The 26586-nt window shown below is 34.1% G+C and overlaps 1 protein-coding gene across 7 annotated transcripts in view; it reads left to right on the top strand.

The window, feature by feature from the left end:
• LOC118205862 (uncharacterized) overlaps nucleotides 1-26586 on the top strand; it is a 238591-nt gene that overhangs the window by 53067 nt on the left and 158938 nt on the right. Inside the window, exons 5-19 of one of the 7 annotated variants that reach the window (XM_085827133.1) lie at nucleotides 8174-8281; nucleotides 8377-8484; nucleotides 8606-8713; nucleotides 9038-9145; nucleotides 9241-9348; nucleotides 9470-9577; nucleotides 9902-10009; nucleotides 10105-10212; nucleotides 10334-10441; nucleotides 10765-10872; nucleotides 10968-11075; nucleotides 11197-11304; nucleotides 11401-11508; nucleotides 11629-11736; nucleotides 11830-11937. In XM_085827133.1, coding sequence (XP_085683259.1) covers nucleotides 8174-8281; nucleotides 8377-8484; nucleotides 8606-8713; nucleotides 9038-9145; nucleotides 9241-9348; nucleotides 9470-9577; nucleotides 9902-10009; nucleotides 10105-10212; nucleotides 10334-10441; nucleotides 10765-10872; nucleotides 10968-11075; nucleotides 11197-11304; nucleotides 11401-11508; nucleotides 11629-11736; nucleotides 11830-11937 — 1620 coding nt within the window. The remainder of the gene's footprint in view (nucleotides 1-8173; nucleotides 8282-8376; nucleotides 8485-8605; nucleotides 8714-9037; nucleotides 9146-9240; nucleotides 9349-9469; nucleotides 9578-9901; nucleotides 10010-10104; nucleotides 10213-10333; nucleotides 10442-10764; nucleotides 10873-10967; nucleotides 11076-11196; nucleotides 11305-11400; nucleotides 11509-11628; nucleotides 11737-11829; nucleotides 11938-26586) is intronic. The other 6 variants (XM_085827134.1, XM_085827135.1, XM_085827136.1 and 3 more) reach the window with 6 other exon arrangements.

Here is a 26586-nt window from a genome sequence, read left to right as displayed (position 1 = left end):
CTTGGTTCGACGTCCAATTAAATTTCCCTTGAAAAGCCAGGTTGGAAGTCTAATTAGGCTAATTTACCATTTTCCGCTTTGTAATTTTTATAATTTTATGTTTTTCATATGTTTTAATTTTGTTTTAACTTCTTCCGTCGATCAGTTTTTTATATGTGTTAACTTTTCACTTATCACATTGATAGTTTTTCTGTATTTTTTGCCATTCACATGTTTCCAACGATTGATTTTCACAGTTTTTTATATTCTGCATTTTATTTCGCGTGTAGGCTAATTTTTCACCCTTTCAATGTTATTATTTTAAAAAATACTGCGTTGAACTATTTCTTGGAGCCACAGCTCCTGGTAACTTTTTGGCGAGCTAACTACAATTTATCTTCCTATTATTTCATAATTTTTGCAGCATATTGCGCAAAAAATTTTTAAGATCAAATAGGTCTTACACCACAATACTTATTAGCCTCTTCAATTTCAATATATATGTCATAATAAGAGCAAAGGAAAAGGAAAAGACAGAACACTGTAGATGCGTGCTTAAATCCATATTGAAGAAGCATTTTGATTGCGTAGTATTTAAAGAACTTGGCAGTCGAGGCAGTTTTACTTCCATTTTTATTTCCAATTGATATTTGTGGCCACAATCACTTGGCACTCTAGTCGTGCCTTTCCACAGAAGATTTACATTTTTGATATTGTTGGGATAGAAAGCAAGCCAGCGAAATCACATCTTAGCACAGCACAGAGCAAAAGCTGAAGTGCGTAGTTATGCAACATGGAGGCACGCGAGGAGAAAAGTTTTGGTTTACAAGGACAGTTTCAATTCCCAATGATTACGTCATCAGAGCTGCGCCGATCATAAAGTGATCTAGAAATGATGCAATGCAAAGAAGTTATTACGATTTTAGAATGGAGAGGAAGAATTAATGTTTTATAGTTTAATCTATAATTTTGATTCATATATTTTTATCTTACATATTCCCCCCTTCAAAAAGAAAAAGGCGTAGCGACAGAGAAGCCTTTTTAAAGAGAAAGAGTTAAAGCACCAGCAAATGTTTAAAAAAAAAAAAAAAAAAAAAAAAAAAAAACCATAAATCATAAAATTTTGATTCTATAAAAGTATAATTTATAAATATCAATTTTTTTAAATAAATTTTTAATTTTTAGAGTCCTATTGACTTTTTCAGCATTTCAGTCCAACAGTCTTTTTGTTTGAGAGTTCACATAATCATAATTCATCAGGGAAGGTTCTTGTTATTACAGAATATCACAAAAACTTTTACATAATCATTACTTATAATTAAATGTAATTCACAAAAATATTTATGATATTAATTTTCATATTGATAAATTATATTTTAACATCATAAATAATAGGATTAAGATTTTCAGAATTTATGGTTTCACCGTTATCATCTTTCCATTTACAATTCCTGATTTTACCAAACTGGAAGCCTCGCAATACTTCTAAACAAACATATCCATCAATAAGGCTGTCCTCTTGAGCTAACCAGTGTGTTCTCTGCACTAGTCGCCCAGGGTGCCTAGGCAGTTACTTGAAAAGGCCTCCGTTCCTTGCATTAAGGTAACTGGCCTTTAAGAACTGCACTAATACATTCCATAATAAAAAAAATATAATAATAATAATAATAATAATAATATAAAAAATTTACATGCATTCATAAAATGAGAGCCTCCAACATTATCTTGCATGAAGAGGGTAAAAGGAACAACTGGTACAGAGGTAATTACAGGCCTCTGTTGAAGGAACCAGTACACCCTCATCATACTATACTCAATACACAATAACCCATAAATTTTAACATGCATTTACCATAATTTCATATTACTTATCTGTACTAATTTCACTTATTTTTAACATCTTTATTTTTAGAATAATTATAAAATTCGTATTCAAAATTCTCAACAAAAGTTCAAAAACAAAAACTTATCTTAATATCCTTCCCTATGAATAATTTAAATAGCTTAAAATTCGTTACTTAATTTGCTCACACATAATTATGAAAAATTCGAAAAATTAATGAACAAGAATTTCAGATTTTCTCAAAACAAATTACAGGAATTTTAACCAAAGTTGAAATCAAAACTATAGAATTCGCAACATATTAAATGATTTAGTTCCTGAGTTAGAGTCACACGAATGTAACAATTTTTGAGCTGTTGAAAAAGCGGAAGTGCAAATAATTTTCTGTCGCACATACTTGCAAACACTAACTCAGATCGACCTTGAACTTGCTGTAATGCTTAAATTCATAAACGGTTATTCACTGATGATTTAACTTTTCACTAGGCATTCGAACTTCTCAATTTATCGAGAGATCACTTTCAATCTGTAAACACTACGCGTGATTATTTTTTTGAAGCACTTGCAAAACACCACAGCAGAAGAATGATCTGTTATTTTTTAAACACTGAAAAAACAAATTTGATGATTCACTTCTTTCACATTATCTTGGATTTATCACAAAACGATGATTTGAAGAGCTGAATTAAATTTTCCATTGAGGTTTCAGGTTGCAGGAAACTATCCTTACCGGCTTAATTGTCATAATAAGAGCACAAAGAAAAAAGACGGAGCAGTGTCGATGCGTAGTTATCCTATATTGAAGAGGAAGTAATCTGATTGCGTCGTAAGCTAATGTGTTGACTTCGTAAATAAAACTTGGCAGTAGAAGCGATTTTAATTCCATTTTTATTTCCAATTGATATTTGTGGCCACAATCACTTGGCACTCTAGTCGTGCCTTTCCACAGAAGATTTACATTTTTGATATTGTTGAGATAGAAAGCAAGCCAGCGAAATTACATCTTAGCAGAGTAGAGGGCAAACGCTGAAGTGCGTAGTTATGAAAGATGGTAGAACGCGAAGAGAAAAGTTTCATTTTGCAATTTGGTGATTGGTCGAGAGGGATCTGCATTATGGGTTAAGTAAGATCGCATGATTAATTTGAATGACGCAGTTTAGACTTAAGCGCTATTTTTAGGGCAGATAGAGGAAGTTATAGTGAATTAAGTTTAGAAGTTTGCTTTCATATTTTTTATCTTACATATTCCCCCCTTCAAAAAGGAAAAAGGCGTAGCGACTGTAATACTAAAAGCACAGGAAAAGGAAAAGACAGAACACTGTAGATGCTTGCTTAAATCCATATTGAAGAAGCATTTTGATTGCGTAGTATTTAAAGAACTTGGCAGTCGAGGCAGTTTTACTTCCATTTTTATTTCCAATTGATATTTGTGGCCACAATCACTTGGCACTCTAGTCGTGCCTTTCCACAGAAGATTTACATTTTTGATATTGTTGGGATAGAAAGCAAGCCAGCGAAATCACATCTTAGCACAGCACAGAGCAAAAGCTGAAGTGCGTGGTTATGCAACATGGAGGCACGCGAGGAGAAAAGTTTTGGTTTACAAGGACAGTTTCAATTCCCAATGATTACGTCATCAGAGCTGCGCCGATCATAGAGTGATCTAGAAATGACGCAATGCAAAGAAGTTATTACGATTTTAGAATAGAGAGGAAGAATTAATGTTTTATAGTTTAATCTATAATTTTGATTCATATATTTTTATCTTACATATATATATATATATATATATATATATGAGTTTTTTGTACTTTCTTGTTTACATTTCAAATCCTTGCAAATCGAATCCATGCAAGAATGGCGGGACATGTGAAACAGTTAATGGAGCCCTTAGATTCAAATGTATTAAACCTTATACAGGAAATCTTTGCGAAAAAGGTATAATTTCTTCAAAATTCCTCTTGTGGTTTTTAAAAATCCCAGAATTTTATCATACCGACATATCACAAAAACATCCTTGGGATATCCCGAGGATGTTGCTCGCGGGATATGCGCACATCCACAGGACATCCCGGAATATCCAGCGAACCTCCTAAAACCTCCTCCTGAGTGCTTAATGTCACATCCCGGGATATCCTCAGGACATCCTATTTAAGTCCCATCGACAGCGTGCGGGATGTTATTAGGATATGAACTCCTACTTACTACATCCTCAGGACATCCCGAGATATCCCACTAACCTCCTAAACACATCCCATTATATCCTAAAAACATCCTATCTATGTCCCATTGACAGCGCATGGGATGTTATTAGGATTTAAAGTCCTACTTACTGCATCCTCAGGACATCCCGTAATATCCCAGTTTCCTCCTAAACTCATCCTCCCGAGTGCTTAATGTCACATCCCAGTATATTCTTAGGACATCCTATCTAGGTCCCACCGACAGCGTATGGGATGTTATCAGGATTTATACTAGTTACAATATCCCTTTAACCTCTTAAATACATACTCTCAACTGCTTAATGTTACATCTCAATATATCCCCAGAAATCTTCTTTATATTCCAGTGAAAGTGTGTGAAGGTGTTGTGATAACCTGAAACTTGCTTATTTTCCACAGACAGTCTCAGGTTCTCCATCTGTGGTTACTATGGAAAAATAAGAAATGTTAAGAATTATCAGTCAATTTATTTTTCTAATTTGAATTTCAATTTATTTAATAATTTGTAAATATATCTAAAACTGAGCAAAAGACTTGAAATGAATTAAAGAATATTATAAGAGAAAATTTTGCTTTAAAATATTAAAAATCTTTCGATCATTTTTAACCATTCAATAGCCGAAAACTGAATTCTTCGATATATTCATAATTAAATTATTCTGCAAATTCAGTTCTGACTTCTGTTAATTTGTATTTAAAATTCAATAATAAAATTAAGCATCTAATAACTTTTAAGTAGTGGACCACATGTGTGTAAATTTTGAAATTCTGAACTCAAGTCGGTTACGTTGATTGAATCATTATTCATGGCTACAATATGATTAAACAGTTAATGAGTTCATCTTGCTATTTGCTGTAATGGAGCGGAGGATTTTCTAATCAATTTTTTTATAGAAGATACATAGCTTTCAAATTTAAATGCACTGTAATTATCTAACGGCCTAAACATTTTTACATCTTCGCAAATATACAGTAGGCCGTGAACATTATGAGAAATGTACTGTTTTTCATAATAAAGCCCAAAATTTACTACGAAGAATTTTAATAGAGACTGTGCGTATTCATCAATTGCCGTCTGATTCTGTATTTTGCATAAGAGTCTAATCGAAACATGAAGTAGTAAAAAATGATCATATAGCTTTTTGTTAAATTAAAAAAAAAAAAAAAATAAGTGGGCTAGTGTACAGTAAAATTTGACGGTGTTCTGTAGCTTTCCAGTGTTTCAATTCTTTTAGAGTTGGTTCCTTGGTTTTCTTGCAAATTCAATTGATACATAAGGCATTAAAAACTGGTCATTTAAAAAAAATTAGCTCAACATTTTTATGTGGTAATCGTGCTTATAAGGTGCCTCCGCCTATCCTAATAGTAATCATTTTTTGTAGTACTCCTAAGCACACAAGGGACATAAAGTCTAACAGAATATTTATTAGTCCTATATTTGGAATATTCCTTTAAATGGGATAATCGTTTTAGTAATCGTCATCAGTCAGTTCTTCTTGAGACATAAAAGTTCATATTCCGAATCACAGTTTGAAATGGAACTTAAAGAATATTTGCTAGAGCGAAAATTCGGCACAGGCATTTTTCATAATTAAATACTACTTCATCTTCTGACGAATCCCATAATATACGTTGATTTATTCTGCTGTAAATCCGTCTTTTAGATATCTGAGATAATGTTTTTTTAGTTCTGATCATTTTTGTAGAATAAAGGAAAAATTTTGAAACTTACTTTTCACACTCTCTCAATGTAACGCTTGCAAGCGTCAGCAAGTCAGTTCGTAACTGAAAGAGAATTTGGAACGACGGCTATTAACGTTTAGCAGAATAGCTGAATTCTGGAAATCAGAAAGTAAGTACGTGTACTTTCCACTTTGTGGGATTCTTCAAGGATATCACTATTACGGAGCAATTAAAACCGTTGGGGGCATTCTGCGTCCTTTGTTGTGAAGGGATGTTTCCCTTGTAGGGGATACAAAGAAGGGAAGGTCTGACACATAAATCTGCCACGTTAACAAAAGAGAAATCTTCTCGGTGCATCGGCTACAGAAAAAGTGCTCAGAGGTGTTACATTCTGAGCGGAGCTCGGCTTCTCAAAAGCAAAGAAAATTTGAGAAGCAGTTTTACGAACAATGATAGTGATGGAAACAAACATTTAAGATTTTCAACTTCAATTGTTAATTATAGTATAAAAGAAAGTAATAAAACTGCTGAGTTTAAAGAACGCGTTTAATTTAAAAGTTAAATCATTTTAATTTAAAGTTTGAACATCTATTTAATCCGTTACCTAATTTTGAGTTTTCATAACAACATTTAACTTTGTGTTATATACCTTGAAGGAACGTGTTTACTACATTTTCTGGATGTTACAAATAAATTAATAAAGCAGTAATTGTTGTTAAATTATGAGGAGTCATGTATCATTGCCTAACGTATAAAATTGCAGAGCGCTGGATATAATTTTTTCGCGCTTTATTTAGCAAAGACCGAATATTTGTATGGTTAAAGTGAGGTTTGAGGAGAGTAAGAACTTAATGTTAGTTCTTCCCATTCTTAAACCTCATTTTCCTATTTCAGAGAGGTAAAAAATAAGTTACTTCTTACCTCAGTCGCTTTGAAAGACTAATTCTCATTATTAAAGAACTTACTAGAAAATGAACGAAGATACTGCAATGAAATTTTTAGCTCAAATCATTCTTCTGTTTATAAATTCAAATTAAAGCAAGTTAAACCTCGTACAGTCTAGTTTTTAACTGCGTCTGTAAACTAAAATTTCGTTTGTTTAAAAAAAAAATTATTGTTACTTATTACTGCACAGCACTAAACATCATTCATTACTAATATGCGTCTGTAAACTAAAATTTCGTTTGTTTAAAAAAAAAATTATTGTTACTTATTACTGCACAGCACTAAACATCATTCATTACTAATATAATAGTGTAACAGATCAAAAAGTATTTTTTTCTTTTGCAATTTCAAAATATAGTTATTTCTATGCTAAGAACTATCGATGAATTTAATAGAATACTTTTATAATCTGATATTTCTGATTAGTGCCTCAGACACGGGTAAGTGATTAGTGACTCATTGCCGTACAGAAGGGCTCAAGTTCGAACGCCAGATAAGGCATGGATGTACATCATGCCCATCTGTTCATAGGATAAATGTCTGTGTTCCAATTAAGTTAGTATTTTGTTAATACATTTTACTCATATTTTATATCTTACATACTCTCCCACCTTAGAGGAGTAAAAGGCTTGTCGATAGAAAAGCCTTTTAGTAAACTTTTCAGAAAAAGCATTAAAGCATGAGCAAAGGAAAAGAAATTGTGTGCAATATTTAAAATTCCAGTGAAGAATCAAACGAGTTGCTTCAGAGACATAGCCACTGACTCCTGTCTTAGTTCATGGTCTTTCTCATATTTGAGTATATAAAACCATAGGAAAATCTTTTCTTTTTTCATTTTGCATAGCTAGGCGTTACAACTTTTCCGGAATATTGCGGAAGGAAAATTTTTTGAAAAATGTCTTTTTTATCCCACTCTAATATGTGTGTATATATATTATATTTATATGATAAATTTTAATAATTTTAATGGAAGGAAATATTAAATCATATGCTACAATTTATATAAAAATAAAATTTTAGCGACATTGAATAAATATTTAAAAACTCATCTAAATTTAGTAAATTTAATAAAACTTCACATAATTATACGAAAATGCAGGTAGTTCAACTGCTTTTATCAATATAAATTATTGTGTTAAATTCAACATTTTTATTAAGGTATACACCAAAACCTATTAACCGGTACAAACTGTACTAATTAGAAGGCAGTTAAAAAATAAATATTGATTGAAAATGAATATTCTGGAGCTTCCAGTTATTATATCTTTAGAACTTTGCGAAATGAAGCCACGCCAAAATGCAGACACATATGAAATTGTTAAGGGAGTCATTAACAGAAAAGATGAGAAACCATACTCAGAAACGTTTTGAGAAAAAGTTATCAGTTTAACAAAAATCACTTCAAGACTGTGTTTTTTTATGACTTCCGCAGAGCATATAAATACTTTCTTCTTTTTGCGCTTGATTATACATCTAGCCTTCTTACTTTCATTTCTCCTAGACCCATGCAATCCAAATCCTTGCAAGAACGATGGAAAATGCAACGTGACGAGTACCGGATATAACTGCTCCTGTAAATCCCCATACTCAGGAAACCAATGCGAAACAGGTATTTTGAATATACGTATTTGCATTTCTAATGGGGAGATACTTCTGAATGAAAGGGGGGAAATGATATTTGGATTTATTTAGTTCTAATAACAGATCTTTGCAAGAACAAGCCATGCCAGAATGATGGGACATGTGGGACTATTAATGGGGTTCTTAACTGTAAATGTGTGAAGCCATATTCAGGAAAGGTTTGTGAAAAAGGTATCAGTTTAGGAAATTCACTTCAAGATTGTATTCATTGAAATTTATGCACAGCATGTAAATACTTCTGTTTTTTCTCTCTCGATAATTCATTTAATCTTCTTTCTTTCATTTTTCCCAGGTCCATGCAATCCAAATCCTTGCAAGAACGATGGAAAATGCAAAGTGACAAGTACCGGATATAACTGCTCCTGTAATTCCACATACACAGGAAACCAATGCGAAACAGGTATTTTGAATATACGTATTTGCATTTCTAATGGGGAGATACTTCTGAATGAAAGGGGGGAAATGATATTTGGATTTATTTAGTTTTAATAAACGATCTTTGCAAGAACAAGCCATGCCAGAATGGTGGGACATGTGGGACTATTAATGGGGTTCTTAACTGTAAATGTGTGAAGCCATACTCAGGAAAGGTTTGTGAAAAAGGTATCAGTTTAGGAAATTCACTTCAAGATTGTATTCATTGAAATTTATCCACAGCATGTAAATACTTCTGTTTTTTCTCTCTCGATAATTCATTTAATCTTCTTTCTTTCATTTTTCCCAGGTCCATGCAATCCAAATCCTTGCAACAACGATGGAAAATGCAAAGTGACTAGTACCGGATATAACTGCTCCTGTAAATCTCCATACTCAGGAAAACAATGCGAAACAGGTATTTTGAATATACGTATCTACATTTCTAATCGGGAGATACTTCTGAATGAAAGGGGGGAACTGATATTTGGATTGATTTATTTTTAATAACAGATCTTTGCAAGAACAAGCCATGCCAGAATGGTGGGACATGTGAGACTATTAATGGAGTTCTTAACTGTAAATGTGTGAAGCCATATTCAGGAAAGGTTTGTGAAAAAGGTATCAGTTTAGGAAATTCACTTCAAGATTGTATTCATTGAAATTTATGCACAGCATATAAATATTTCTGTTTTTTCTCTCTCGATAATTCATTTAATCTTCTTTCTTTCATTTTTCCCAGGTCCATGCAATCCAAATCCTTGCAAGAACGATGGAAAATGCAAAGTGACAAGTACCGGATATAACTGCTCCTGTAAATCCCCATACACAGGAAACCAATGCGAAACAGGTATTTTGAATATACGTATTTGCATTTCTAATGGGGAGATACTTCTGAATGAAAGGGGGGAAATGATATTTGGATTTATTTAGTTTTAATAAACGATCTTTGCAAGAACAAGCCATGCCAGAATGGTGGGACATGTGAGACTATTAATGGAGTTCTTAACTGTAAATGTGTGAAGCCATATTCAGGAAAGGTTTGTCAAAAAGGTATCAGTTTAGGAAATTCACTTCAAGATTGTATTCATTGAAATTTATGCACAGCATGTAAATACTTCTGTTTTTTCTCTCTCGATAATTCATTTAATCTTCTTTCTTTCATTTTTCCCAGGTCCATGCAATCCAAATCCTTGCAAGAACGATGGAAAATGCAAAGTGACTAGTACCGGATATAACTGCTCCTGTAAATCCCCATACTCAGGAAAACAATGCGAAACAGGTATTTTGAATATACGTATCTACATTTCTAATCGGGAAATACTTCTGAATGAAAGGGGGGAACTGATATTTGGATTGATTTATTTTTAATAACAGATCTTTGCAAGAACAAGCCATGCCAGAATGGTGGGACATGTGAGACTATTAATGGAGTTCTTAACTGTAAATGTGTGAAGCCATATTCAGGAAAGGTTTGTGAAAAAGGTATCAGTTTAGGAAATTCACTTCAAGATTGTATTCATTGAAATTTATGCACAGCATGTAAATACTTCTGTTTTTTCTCTCTCGATAATTCATTTAATCTTCTTTCTTTCATTTTTCCCAGGTCCATGCAATCCAAATCCTTGCAAGAACGATGGAAAATGCAAAGTGACAAGTACCGGATATAACTGCTCCTGTAAATCCCCATACACAGGAAACCAATGCGAAACAGGTATTTTGAATATACGTATTTGCATTTCTAATGGGGAGATACTTCTGAATGAAAGGGGGAAATGATATTTGGATTTATTTAGTTTTAATAAACGATCTTTGCAAGAACAAGCCATGCCAGAATTGTGGGACATGTGAGACTATTAATGGAGTTCTTAACTGTAAATGTGTGAAGCCATATTCAGGAAAGGTTTGTGAAAAAGGTATCAGTTTAGGAAATTCACTTCAAGATTGTATTCATTGAAATTTATGCACAGCATGTAAATACTTCTGTTTTTTCTCTCTCGATAATTCATTTAATCTTCTTTCTTTCATTTTTCCCAGGTCCATGCAATCCAAATCCTTGCAAGAACGATGGAAAATGCAAAGTGACTAGTACCGGATATAACTGCTCCTGTAAATCCCCATACTCAGGAAAACAATGCGAAACAGGTATTTTGAATATACGTATCTACATTTCTAATCGGGAGATACTTCTGAATGAAAGGGGGGAACTGATATTTGGATTGATTTATTTTTAATAACAGATCTTTGCAAGAACAAGCCATGCCAGAATGGTGGGACATGTGAGACTATTAATGGAGTTCTTAACTGTAAATGTGTGAAGCCATATTCAGGAAAGGTTTGTGAAAAAGGTATCAGTTTAGGAAATTCACTTCAAGATTGTATTCATTGAAATTTATGCACAGCATGTAAATACTTCTGTTTTTTCTCTCTCGATAATTCATTTAATCTTCTTTCTTTCATTTTTCCCAGGTCCATGTAATCCAAATCCTTGCAAGAACGATGGAAAATGCAAAGTGACTAGTACCGGATATAACTGCTCCTGTAAATCCCCATACTCAGGAAAACAATGCGAAACAGGTACTTTGAATATACGTATCTACATTTCTAATCGGGAGATACTTCTGAATGAAAGGGGGGGAACTGATATTTGGATTGATTTATTTTTAATAACAGATCTTTGCAAGAACAAGCCATGCCAGAATGGTGGGACATGTGAGACTATTAATGGAGTTCTTAACTGTAAATGTGTGAAGCCATATTCAGGAAACTTTTGTGAAAAAAGTACCAGTTTAATAAAATCACTTCATGATGTAGTTAAGTTTTCGCACGGCAGATTAAATACCTAAATCGTTTTATTCTTCTTGATTATGCTGTTATTTTTCTTACTTTCCTTTTTTGCAGACCCATGCAATCCAAATCCTTGTAAGAATTTTGGGAAATGTAACATTATAAGCACCGGATATAACTGCTCCTGTAAATCTCCATATTCAGGGAAAAACTGCGAAAATGGTAACGATTTCCTAAAACAGTATTTCAATTGGTAATTAGGACATGCGTTTAAAACCTTTAATTTTATATATGTAGCTTCCTGATTTCTTTTAGATCTTTGCAAGACGAATCCGTGCCAAAATGGTGGTACATGTGAAACTGTTAATGGAGTCCTTAAATGTAACTGTGTGAAACCATATGAAGGAACGTTTTGCGAAAGAGGTATTATTTCTAAATTAATGTAAACCCTTTCAATGCTTTTTGCATGTATACATTTCAATTGCGCTTATAATTCGGATTCAGCACAAAATTCAGTCAAACAATTTGAGCTTTTACATTTTCTTTGGGATGTCTAAGGATATAAGAAATCAAACATCACAAATTTTACACCCGTTTCTTAGAATCTTTATTATAGTAGCACGATGACCATAATTTTTTATAACAAGAGAAAATACCATTCACATTTTGCAGTTTTTTTAACTACAACATTTATTTAACATGAAAATTGAGTATCCAGAATTGTCATACTGTTACATCAGACGAGGTTATGCCCCTATGAATGTAAATATATTCAATATTCAAATAAGTAATTTAGTGCAAGAGGAAAAATTATTGTAAAAAGAAATCAATATAAATTATTCTCTAGATGGTAATCTCTAGCTATACACAAAATATTTTCAATTTGTTAACTACTACTCTATAACTTACTACTCGTCTAAATGTACGTGAATGTACCAACATTCAGCACAATTATGAAGCTATTTTTGTTTTTGTTTAGAAAAGATTCTATAAAAAACTTAAAAAACAATTTGTCTCATTTTGCTTTAGCCAAAAATTTATTCAATGAGAAAATTAATCTTGCAACTTGAGTTTATCAAATTAAGTAACAGCTAAGAACAGATTGAAGTGCCAAATTAAATACTTTAGTGTATCAGATTAAGTAACTACTAGTAAGCCCAGATTCTTTAACAAATAAAATAAACGAATATGTGAGATTCATTACGGTATGAATTGCATAGGAATGAGAATGGGAGGATGTAGAAAATGTATATAATAAATTCAAGTTTAAAGTTGGTGCAGACATTTTGAGACTTGGGATGAAGTCTAAATATAGATTAAACGAAATTAAACAATATATAAATAATATTAAATAAAGATTAAATCTGTGGTTCTCAAACGTTTTGCCTCCTTGCATTCCTTATTGCTTTTCTTGACGATCATCCCCGTATTTCCAAACTCGAAAAATACCTACACATTTATTTAAAAGTACGTCATTTTCAATGTATTTTATAAATTATAATAATAAGATAATATAAATCAAACTAATCATAAAATATATTGATAAATACCAAAACTTGAATAAATACAATTTTTATGTTAATGAAATAAAACTAAATACTTTATATCAGGTTCAGTGTTCCGCCTTACTTGCTTTGGGAACATGCAAAGACCTGACTCGGAACAGGGAGCTTACTAAAGCTATGTTCAATAAATGTGGGAAGTAGACAAGATACACAGGAAGGGTATACGAAACCTTTTATTTTTCACTCTTTACAATAATATCCGAACTTCGGAATACAGAGACCAACCACTTGTGGTCTGAACGTAAGAATATAAAAATATTAACTAAACTCTAACTTAACTTTGGAATAATAAACAAGGGCCTACGTGGAAGATTGGCCGTATATTAACAGGAAGCCGTATGTAGTACAGAGAACTGTTAACACTACAATACGTTTAAAATTATCAAGAGGATTAAACCTCTGGCCTGGAAGGCAACCAGCAACCGAGTAAAACTGCTAAGGCAAGCGGCCTGCTTCGACCAACTCCTTCCTCTCTCTTATTTGGCAAAAAGCCACAACTTAAGTACTTGGCGTTCGCCAGACAAATTTGCATAAATAAGTTAAAGCTTTTGATTCTGGCCGGAAGTAGAAAATAAGAAGTGATAGTAAAGATTTAAAATAAAAATAAACGTTAGTAAAACTTAAGATCCTTACATACTTCCCGCCAGAGTTAACTAGTTTGTAACTGAGGTCTAAAACGACCTTGTTGAAAACTTTTAGCTCTAGAATCTAACGCGAGGCCAATCTTTTACAAACATTTCTCACTAGAAACTAGAAATTTAAAAAAAAATTTGTTTTTACATTATCAGCTCCATGGACAATTACTTTTCATCTGTACTGCATCTAAACAGGAGCTTTTAGTTGAAATCTGGTTCCTTCCAGAGATCTGGAAGGAAAACTAGTTTAATGAAATGTTACACAATTAAATGGCAAGTCACATAATTATTTATATTTCTCCTAACATTCTTATTTCATTTATGACTTTTTTTAATTCCCCCCCGTGCTCTCTGACATGTGTTGTAAAAGAAAACACCAAACACGAATGTGTTTATGTATACGTGTTCAACACTGCCGCCTACAATCAAAACACTAACGTGTTAAAATTCAACATAACAAGACCTCGTAACACACCCTATCTTCAACTCTAAACCCTGAGGTACTATTCTGAAAGTGGCTAACTCTGAAGTGTAGCGTCAGAGAGCCTAACTACATTCATTCAACCTTTAACACATATTCACAACACTTTTCTCTTTTTTTTTTTTTTTTTTTTTTTTTTCAGTCACACGAATAATTTAAAATTTTTGGCATTACTTTCACTTTTACCATATCACAGTATTTCTTAACATTTAAAATAACAAACAGTTCACATTGTATATAAGAACATATTAACATGCCGTTAATTTTACGCATTTTAAAACATACATTAGTAGTACATTGTTAACTTCTATTCTTTTCCAAGCAAGTGCCAATTCTTCTACATTGAAATACTACATTTCAAAAGTCTTTCAGACTAAAACTTCTTTCTTGCTAGAATGTTTTAAATAAAATTTATACAATAACTTTTACAATATTCAAATATTTACACATTCCTATTATACATCAACTTTAGTTTTACTCGCGAGTAATTGAAAAACATAATACCAAAATCGGTAACAACTCATTTCTCGCCTTTTTGGCGATAAAGGTAGACCTCACATGAGGTAAAACTTCTTGAAATCTGCCACTTGCAGTAAGAATGAAAGATTAACTTAAGTTTGCAAAGTAACATAAAATTTTACTTATCTTTGTGATATTCGGACATTCTTTTCTCTGCCCAGTCCTGGAAGGTAGCAACGATTCGTGTTTGATTTATCCTCCTTCTTGTGCGGGCTCGCCCTTCAGTTCCTTCCTGTAGCAGCTTTCTTTTTCCTCCAGTAAGGTCACCCTTGAATACCTTCTTTTTTGCCTCTGCCTGTGGTCTTGGCCGTTTGATGGCAGCTGGTCTTGGCGGAACCGGGAAACTTCTTTCGCGTTCCTGCTTGGACCTCGTTGCTGGCCGTTCAAATTTTCCTTGTATCTTTTCCTCCGCCGGTGGTGGTCCTTCCGCAATTCGGCGACATTTGCTGCGTAGAGTCCTGTCCGATGAGTAGATCTTCCGTTTGGGAGCCGGGTTATAGTTGCCGTTATTTCTCCTGGCTCTCTTTGCATTCGTCGTACTTCTCCCTTCTTCATTCTGGGGGTGGTCGTGAGCTCTCTTTTCTGGACGGTGGAACGGCTTCTTTTTCTTGTTACCTTCAATTTTCCAACGGGGAAACTTTCTTTTCAATTGCTCCTACCTCCTAATGGCTTGTTCTTGTGCTTGACGTTGTTCCACCTCTGGAGCTTGTGCCTGCCGTGCCGGATCCTGCAAAAGATCTTTGAAAATTTGCATTTTATTACGATCATAGTAGGGTTTTATTTGATCAATGTTTGCGGAGCATATTTCGCCATTCCTGGCTTTTAACACCACTACAGCGTGAGTTATTTTTTCTATGACATATGGTCCTTCAAATCGTGGAAAAAATTTGGCAGTTTTATCTTCTGGTGCTGAAGAAAGTGAATGCTTAATTTTTAACACTTCATCCCCTACTTTATAAGTTACTCCCCGTCGTTTCATATCATAGTAAAGCTTCTGTTTTCTTTGTGCAACTTCAGTATTCTTCTTTGCTTCCTTAATTAATTTTTCTATATCACCCATTTTAAATTCTGGGGCTCCTTGTTGCAAATAAAATAATTTATCTAACGGCGTTATAATCTTTCTGCCTAAAAATAACTCAGCAGGAGTTTTGCCCGTTGTATCATGTTTTGCGGTCCTAAGGGCGAAAGCAAATTCATTGACATAGTTATCCCACCTTTTATGAAACTTTTTAACATAACTACGGATAATTTTCACTATATTTCTGTTGACCCGTTCCGCTATATTTGATTGCGGCCGATACGGGACCATTTTTAAATGACGTATGCCCAGTTTTTGACACATGTCTTCAAATACATTACTTACAAATTGAGGACCATTATCCGATATAACTTTTAGGGGCGCCCCGTATTTTAAAATATATTTATTTAAAATAGAATCAGTAACTAATTTCGCGGAGGCTCGTTTTGGAAAATCGGATTTAATACTATTTAGAAACCCGGCCGGGCGGAAATTAATATAATTAACTGCTTGACATGTTGGACAGGACTGGACATACGCCCTTGTTAATTTTTGCAGTTCAGGAAAATAGACTGCCTCGCTTACGCGTTGGATAGTTTTTCGAATACCAGCATGAGAAGCTAATGGGCTGTCGTGTAACTCCTGCAGGATATTTAATCTAAGACTAGCTGGGATAACAGGTCGAAATTCGTTGTTGGAATTAGTAGTTTTTGTATAAAATAATAGATCATCTATTAGTTCGTAATGGGCCGCCCTATTTCTTATCGCCACAATATCTTGGTGGCTAAAATTTTCAGGATCCTTTAAATACTCATAAATGTTTCCAAACTCAGGATCCTTACCCAGTTCGGTTATTACAGTTTCTCGGAAATTTATTGTACATGCTGTGAGCATTGCCACCTTTACAGTATTACCTTCTTCATCTATTTTTCTTCTGGATAGGGCATCTGCTACGATATTTTCCTTTCCGGGGGTATGCTTGATTACCAGATTATATTCTTGTAGCTTGAGTGTCCATCTTATTAACCTTGGGGATAAGTTTTTCCCTGAGTACAATCTAGTTACCGCCGCATGATCAGAATACACTTATTGGCGCTCTTCCAAAATAGACTCGGAACTTTTGCACTGCTAACAGAATGCAAGTGCCTCTCTCTCAGTCGCGGAATAATTTCTTTGTGTTTGATTTAAAGTTCGACTATAAAATGCCACGGGCTGCTGATTTTGCGAAAGTACCGCTCCTACCGCATAATCCGAAGCACCCGCTGAAATTTCTATATTTTCATCCTTTTCAGGAAATTTCAGCACAGGGGCTTGCGTTAATGCTTGTTTTAATTTTTTGAAAGCACTATTGGCTTCGGCAGTCCACGAGAATCTTGCCTTTTTCCTTTTTAATTTTAACAATGGCTCAGCGATAGCCGCAAAATCTTTTATAAAGGACCTATAATATGAACAAAGTCCTAGAAAAGAAGAGAGCTTCTTCGCCGTATTTGGCGGCGGATACTTTTACACAGCGATTATTTTTGATTCGTCTGTCTCGATTCCTTTCTGAGATATTTTGTAACCTAAATATTTTAATTCAGGGGCTGCAAATTTGCACTTTTCGACATTAACTTTTAGACCGGCCTCATTTAATAAAGAAAACACCTGTCTTAAATCCTGTACATTTTGGTCCAGATTATCACTAGTAATAATGATATCGTCTAAATAGATAAATGTGGACTTTCCAAGAACAGGCCTTAACACAATGTCCATACATCGCTCAAATGTTGCCGGTGCCCCTGAAAGGCCAAACGGCAGACGCAGGAATGCATAAGTGCCAGACTTGTTTATAAAAGCAGTCTTAGGCACATCTTCCGGTCTAACTCCTATTTGAAAATAACCAGTCGTTAAGTCTAGAGTCGTCATGTATTTGGTCGACGTTATGTTCCTTAGAATTTCTTCAATAATAGGTAACGGATATACCGGATATTTAGTTATGGAGTTTAATTTACGATAGTCAATCGCGAAACGCCACCTTTTTGGATGTGTTAATGGATAGTCATTGTTTTTCTTACATAAAACCACCGGGCTAGCATAACTACTTGAGATGGGCGTTATGATCTTTTTACGTAGCATATCGCTAATGTGCCATTCTATAATTTTTTCTTTATTCTTATCATACCGGTATGCTTTGTGGCGAACTGGCATTGAATCTCCGGTGTCGATACTATGGTTAGTAACTTGAGTAAATCCTGGAATATCACTAAATAACGAAGCAAATTCACTTACCACTTGTCGGATTCTTTGTTGCTCTTCCTTAGGCAGGTGATCAAGGTTTAACATTGGCGGTTCCGATTTTTCTTCTCGAACTGGTTTCATCGTCAGCTTAAGGGTCGCTTCATTAAAATCCAGCGTTGCTTCTGCCTCTGAAAGAAAATCTATTCCTAAGATGATATGTGCTTGCAGATTCTTTACTATAAAAAACATAACCTTTACTTGTTCGTCCTTGATACGAATGTATAGCGGTAATTTACCTATGCACTTACATCTTTCTCCTTGCGCAACTAACACTGTCGTATTTTCCGAATTATATATGCGGTATTTCCGAAAATACTTCCTAAAAAATTCTTCTGCCACAAAGGAACACTGCGCGCCTGTATCCAGGAGTGCTGTGGCTGGGATGTTATTCACCAACAGTTCAATCTTTGGAAGAGTCAAATTTTTCACCATCACTGTATTTAAATTGAAGGAAGAGGGGTTTTCTTGGCCTTCGGATTTCCGCACCCTCCCGTCAGCAGAAATCCGTTTTAGTTTAAATCTTGTTTTTTCCTTTCCATGCTTTCCTTCTTTTTCCACTGTCCTTCAGACTTTTTTCCTGGATTGCTATTGAACTGTCGACGTTCGCCGGCTCTTCTTGGATACTCGGGTTTCCTTGCCCACTGATTCGCTTTGCTTCCGTAGCCGTGTGCTCGACTTTGCTGTGGTCTTGGCGCACCAAATTGGTTTCGTTGCTCATATTGGCGTCTTCTTTCAATGTCCGCAAAGTTCAATTTCAAACTGGATTGCTAGCTCAAATAACTTTTCCAGTGTAGTCGGATTCTTTAATTCAATAAAGTCTTGTACTTGGGGAAGTAACCTCGGCAAAATCACTTGAATTATCTCAGGATCCGGACGGTTTCCATACAAGAGTTTTAAGACGTGAATTTTTCTTAAAATAAAGCTTGAGAGATTTTCAATTGGTTTCTGGTATATGCTGAAAAGTTCCGCTTCTAATTTCGCACGATCCCTTACGACAGGGAAGGCTTTTACTAAGGCAGTCTTGAAATTTTCGTAAGTATAGGTGGGACTTTCTGCTTGACCCAAGAGACTTCTGCCTATACATTTGAACCAATTCAGCGCTTGGCCCCTCAAAGCGCTAGTAGCTAAGATGACTTTCTGGAACTCGTGCACGGGATACATCATGAAGTGGTCCTCCAATTTTTCCAAAAAACTGGTTACCGGTGAGTTTCCATTAAATGTCGCTTCTGGTTTCATCGAAGCGCGCATGGTCTGGACGATGTAACCAAATCCTTCCAGGGCGGCAGCTGGCATTTCTGGATTCTGAGCCGCTTCTGCAGGCAGCACAGGTTCTTCTTGAAACTCGGCCATGGTTATTCTTTTTCGTCGGGCGCCACTAGTAGGTTCAGTGTTCCGCCTTACTTGCTTTGGGAACATGCAAAGACCTGACTCGGAACAGGGAGCTTACTAAAGCTATGTTCAATAAATGTGGGAAGTAGACAAGATACACAGGAAGGGTATACGAAACCTTTTACTTTTCACTCTTTACAATAATTTCCGAACTTCGGAATACAGAGACCAACCACTTGTGGTCTGAACGTAAGAATATAAAAATATTAACTAAACTCTAACTTAACTTTGGAATAATAAACAAGGGCCTACGTGGAAGATTGGCCGTATATTAACAGGAAGCCGTATGTAGTACAGAGAACTGTTAACACTACAATACGTTTAAAATTATCAAGAGGATTAAACCTCTGGCCTGGAAGGCAGTCAGCAACCGAGTAAAACTGCTAAGGCAAGCGGCCTGCTTCGACTAACTCCTTCCTCTCTCTTGCTTGGCAAAAAGCCACAACTTAAGTACTTGGCGTTCGCCAGACAAATTTGCATAAATAAGTCAAAGCTTTTAATTCTGGCCGGAAGTAGAAAATAAGAAGTGATAGTAAAGATTTAAAATAAAAATAAACGTTAGTAAAACTTGAGATCCTTACAACTTGACAGGTAAATAAAATGTTGATAACATTCCTGCCCCTGAAAATATGAATTTTTCCCCTCCAGGAGGAATTCCTTTCTGATTGAGAACCTCTGCATCAAATAAAGGTGATCGTTATAACGTAATATTATTTACAATATAAGTGAAACTTTGGCACAAGAAAGTACACTAACTTAAAAATTTCACTGCAACCAATGTTTCGGACAATAAATTTGATAAGCATTTTTAAACATTAATAAATTTTGATCATGTGAGTATGTCCGCACCAGGTCTATAGTTCTTCACCTTTTCTAATGTAATATATGGGACATGACCTGGAACTGTTATTATTCTTTCACTGAGCAGTTTTAAGCAAAATGCTATAGTATTTAATAATTTAAATTCTGAATGATCAAAATAGATATTCTGGTTTATTATGTATAGAATATTCATTCACAAAATGCATATTGCTTTAAAAATTTCATAACATTTTCTCAAATTAAAAATTAAAGAAAATCATATTTATTTCAAAAATATTATTTGTAAAAAGATTTAGTAAATATTTAGTAAATATGTACGAGTACTAAAGCTTGGTTCTTTTAAATATGGACAAATTTTTAAAAGATAAAAACAAATTAAATCCAGGTCTCAGTACTTCTATCAAGCAATATTTGCTGCTTTTATTATAACTCTTTTTATTTCATTTTGTTTTTAACCCTTGTAGCTTAGGAAATATCACTCCTGAAATCTGGCAACGTTTCAAACAAAAAACTTTATAATATCCCAAAGTAAATTAAAAAGGCGAAAATTACTCTTGTAATGAAATTTTCATTGTATTAGTATTTTATATGTCTTTGTATTAGTTTTCACTTGATGGAAGACGGTATATTAGTTTTATACTAAAGTTCAGGAAATCAACTCCTACTCGATAATTGTCTTATCATGCACATTGCTACGATAAGTAAAAATTTCATGCATCATGAATTGGTCTGGTTTATTAGATGGCGGCAAAGCATTAGAAGGCCATCTTCTCAGGAGGAGAGATGCCTCTCTGGAGCATATTGTAGGGAAACTGGCTCATATCCACAATATACAGGGATCACGTAAACGCCCATGCAGCCATCCCGTTCGCTGGGATTTCAACACGAATTATATTGTTCGTGTCCCGCGTTCAATGATTTGCCGCTCGGCTGTTGGTTGACCCATTTCTGATGATATATCAGTTTGTTCACAAAATACGATGGATAGGTTGTAGGGTATCACTCTTTAATTAACTCTACATGCAGCTTTTTAAGACTGCCAGACGACATATCGCTCCGTCTAGATCATCAACAACAGAGTCCAAAGATTTATTCTTGATGAAAAAGTGCTATATATGTAAGATAAAAATATATGAATCAAAATTATAGATTAAACTATAAACATTAATTCTTCCTCTCTATTCTAAAATCGTAATAACTTCTTTGCATTGCGTCATTTCTAGATCACTCTATGATCGGCGCAGCTCTGATGACGTAATCATTGGAACTGAAACTGTCCTTGTAAACCAAAACTTTTCTTTTCGCGTGCCTCCATCTTGCATAACTACGCACTTCAGCTTTTGCTCTCTACCGTGCTAAAATGTAATTTCGCTGGCTTGCTTTCTATCCCAACAATATCAAAAATGTAAATCTTCTGTGGAAAGGCACGACTAGAGTGCCAAGTAATTGTGGCCACAAATATCAATTGGAAATAAAAATGGAATTAAAACTGCCTCGACTGCCAAGTTCTTTAAATACGACGCAATCAAAATTCTTCTTCAATATGGATCTAATCACGCATCTACAGTATTCCGTCTTTTCCTTTGCTTTTATTATGACATATATATATATATATATAATTTATTTACTAAAGAAATATTGATTATATTATCTCCTAATTTTAATATATATATATGGTAATGATGATTTATTTAGTTCTAGATAACTTGATGTCAGAAGAGAGCTTTACTAGGAAAAGCGCCAATTCACTTTTAAATCATGGCCGAGCAGTTTTAGAGAGATGTAGCCCCACACAAATACTGATTGCGTAATATATTGGAATTTTTAAACAAGCATAATTAACTTCGTGAATGAACGCATTTTATTTCTGATCATAAGCAATTCTTTACAAGCAGATTCGATAGGAATCACTCAGCACTATGGGTGCAATATGCACCCGACAATTCCAAATAAGCATATCTTATTTTGAGAATAGAACATGCTGCAGGGGGAAGAATTAGGAGACATCAGGCGAGAGAGTGATTCAGGATACGTACGTGTTTTATACAGGCATTCTAATGCATAAGACAGTGAGTGATTCATATTAAATAGCACAGCCTATATATAAGCTCGGAATGCTTTGTTTAAACCCTGAACAGAGATTGGACAAGAGTTTCCAGCGATGCGATTTACTGCAGGGAAAGAACGACGTCAGTGACGCAGTAGAGAATCTTTGAAGAAGGTTATTTAAATAAAAATTAGGAATTTAAAAGGCTATTGCCAATAAAGTTTGTAATTCGTTCCAATTAAGTTAGTATTTTGTTAATAAATTTCACTCACATTTTTATATCTTACATACTTTCCCACCTTCAAAGAGAAAAAGGCTTGTCGATAGAAAAGCCTTTTAGTAAAATTTTGAGAAAAAGCATTAGAGCATGAGCAAAGGAAAAGAAATTGTGTGCAATATTTACAATATCAGTGAGGAAACAAACGAGTTGCTTCAGAGACATAGCCACCGTGTCCTGTCTTATTTCATAGTCTTTCTCATATCTGAACATATAAAACCACATAAAAGTATAATTTAGAAATTGAGAACAAAATATTATGTAATCTATAAATTATGCTTAGAATCCAATTTGAAAGACACTTAGTTCCCAAATATTTTCAGATGTTATCTCGAAATAATATAAAAGTATGTAATAAGTTGTTATTGACAAAAAGCAGCAAACTTTCACTACTTTTCAAAACTCTGAGTACGAAGCGCGAGCGAAAATTATACTTTTAATATCAAAATCTTTTCTTTCTTCATTTTGCATAGCTAGGCGGTAGCAACTTTTCTGGGATATGGCGATAGGAAAGTTTTTTTTTAAAAAAAATGTGTTTTTAGCCCACTCTATGATGTGTGTATATATATATACAGTGGTGGCCAAAATTGTGGACACTTTTGGCAATTTTTATGTTTTTGACCTTTGTATGCTTATAGAAAACGTTACGTTTCACAAAATGCAAACTTGTATATATCATTTTAAAGAGAATTTATTACTGAATTCAGTACAAAACACTAAATTCAATTATTTGCAATACAAAATATGTTAAACGATAATAGTTATCGATATGCATTAGATAGTGATGATTGCAGTGAGTTATCAGTACTTAGTAGGGTACCCTTTATTTTTGATTACGGCCTCACATCGACGTTTAATTGAGCTGTCAAGAGTTTTAAGCTCTTCTTTCGTTATTACATGATGCCAGGAAACAATTATAGCCTCAATTAGTTCCCTTTTATTTGATGGTCGCCTCATTCGGACAAGAGTTTTCAAACGGTGCCACAAATTTTCGATAGGATTGAGGTCAGGACTGTTTCCTGGCCATGACAACAATTTAATCCTCTTTGTACGAAACCACTCTTTCGATATTTTGGCCGTGTGGCAAGGAGCAGAATCCTGCTAAAAAAATAAACGATGCATTGTTGGGAAAGAGATCTCTGATGGAAGGTAGAAGTTTTGGTTCTAGAGTAGTGTCAATGTATTTTCAGGTATTCAGTGTCCCATAGATGACATGAAGGCGACCAATACCATCTGCTGACATGCATGACCAAATCATAACACTAACTGGGTTCTTCACAGTTGCTTGAATGCGGTCAGGATGTAGCTCTTCTCCTATTCTACGTCTTACATATTTTCTCCCATCCCTACCGAATAACGATATCTTAGTTTCATCACTCCATATAACTTGTGACCACTGATCATCTGTCCAATTAATGTTTTCCTTTGCACACTGTAGTCTTTTTTTGTCGCTGAAAATTAAGATAAGACTTTTTTCGTGGAATTCTACCTTACAGTCCAACATCTGTTAATCTTCTCCTGATTGTTCTTGAACTGACAGAAACACCAGCATCATTCAGATCACTTCTGATGGCCGCTGATGACATTTTTCTATCTTGGAGACATAGTCTTTTTATTCTTCTGTCATCAATAGATGTGGTCCACCATTTTTGGCCTTTTAATTCTTTGTTTTTTATTGAATTTGTCTCCTGATATCGTAAACAAAACTTTCAGACTCCAGATGTAGTCACTGAACCACCCACCTGTCTTGCAATTTCAACATAGGAAAGACCACTTTCTCGTAACACAATAATATTACATATCTTTCTAGGTGTCCAATCTACTCTTTTTCGTGACGTCCTCCTTCTACAGAACAAAGCAAAATAATGAATTGTTTCAAGTGTAAACATGATGTCAGCTTCTACTGGCAGTTATTAACATTTGATTGGTTCTCAGAATACGAACAGTGATTGGCCAGGAAAGCTAGACATTACAAACAACTTCATAACTGTGTTTTTTTATTTATATTAAAGTACATATAACTGTTTTTGTATTGCAAATAATTGAATTTTGTGTTTTGTATTGAATTCAGTAATAAATTCTCTTTAAAATGATATATAAAAGTTTGCATTTTGCGAAACGTAACATTTTCTATAAGCTTACAAAGTTCAAAAGTATAAAAATTTCCAAAAGTGTCCACAATTTTGGCCACCACTGTATATTATATTTATATGATAAACTTTAATAATTTAAATAGAAAGAAATATTAAATCATATGCTACAATTTATATAAAAATTAAATTTTAGTGACAATGAATAAATTTTTAAAAACTCATTATATCTAAATTAATTCAATATAATAAAACTTCACATAATTGTACTAAAATACAGGTATTTAAACTGCACTTATCAATATAAACTCCTCCGCTCAATTCCCGATTTTTATGAAGGCCTACACAAAAACTTATTACCCGGTACAAACTGTACTAATTAGGAGGCAGTTAGAAAAAATAGGAGACAGTTATAAAAATGATTTAGTAGAAGGCAGTTATAAAAAAGATATATTGATTGAAAATGAATATTCTGGAGCTTCCAGTTATTTTATTTATTTATTTATCGCCACTGAGATCGCTTCTGACCTAAGGTGTATGCCAAACAGAATAGTGCCTGCTCAGCAGGAAATCAAGTAAAATCTAGCAGTCGCCACTACCAGGATAGGGCTTTACATATTTTTTCACAAAATCAGGCAGTACTTACAGTAGCAGTATTTCAAAAACAAAGACAACTTGCATTCATATGCTACATGTAATTCAGAGTTATAAATTGGTACTTAATACCTTAAAAACAAAATTGCAGATTAAATTTTACAAATACTTAATATAGTAAAAAAATAAAATAAAATAAATTAAAGGAAAAATAAAAATAAAAACAAAAATAAATATAGAAAAAGTAATATAAATAAAATGCATAAATATATGCAAATAAATAAACGTAAATATAAATAAAAAATAAATAAATGAATGTATAAAAATTTTAAAAAAATATTTATACAAAGATTATACAACGATTACTTAGCTATTTGATGAGTACGAATGTCGCTATCTTATGTTGATGATTATGAATATCTTTCTTTACAGAATTGTAATATTTTAGTCAGTTTAGTTAAGAGCTCTCTTAGTTTTTAATAGGTGTAAAATCCATTTTTTCCAGTATTGATTAGATGGCTTGGTCAAGTGATAAGGTTTCGTAAGACAACAGGAAAAGGCATAATGATCCGGAGTTCCTTACTGGCCACATTCACAAGTGTCTAGTTCTGTAACACCAAATCGATGAAGATACGTTATGAAAGGTCCATGGCCTGAAAGAAAGGTTGTCAATGCAGAAGAATATGTAAGCATCTTAGTCGAGACATGGGGACAAAAACGAAAAGTTCGTCTTCCTGTTGGTGCAATATTCCATCTGGATTGCCAGTGATTCATTAAGTGCTTATAAGTAATCCTTTTGAGATAAGAACTTGGCAAGGGCAAGGGATGTTCCGCCAAGTTCATGCCAGTTGCTGCTTGCTTGGCCAGTTTGTCCGTAAGCTCATTGCCAACAATGCCCGTATGTGCTGGAACCCAGTATAACAGGGGACGAAATTCTGCTATTATGTTGAGAAGTAATTTTTGTATTTCTGTGACTAGCGGATTTCTGGAATTTATACCACCAATTGCCTCCAAACTAGATAAAGAGTCACTGCAAATATGGGCTTGTGTATCGAATCTATAGGAGTGTTGGATAGCTTTCTTTATTGCTGTCAATTTAGCTTGGAATATTGAGTTATGATTACTTCAACTTCTTTTCCAAGTGTGTTTCACAGTATCATTTAGCATGACACACAGACCACAGTCTGTGCCTACTTCAGTACGCGAATGAGAAGGGTGGCAAATATAATCTGAATTTTTCGTCTCGTAGTCTGAAGCTAAAAAGCGAATATTCCGTACAGTGATGTGTTTTTTCAATCTTAATATGCAGGAATGTATTGCTTCTCGCTCCGCAGTTAGGTTGAGAGAAGGAATACCAG

The sequence above is a fragment of the Stegodyphus dumicola genome, chromosome 11 (assembly GCF_044657685.1).
Source record: "Stegodyphus dumicola isolate Sdum_Otavi_A_Nest chromosome 11, ASM4465768v1".
In the NCBI taxonomy this organism is placed as follows: domain Eukaryota; kingdom Metazoa; phylum Arthropoda; class Arachnida; order Araneae; family Eresidae; genus Stegodyphus; species Stegodyphus dumicola.
The sequence above is the reverse complement of the archived record's forward strand: the minus strand, read 5'-3'. Positions and strand labels throughout refer to the sequence as shown.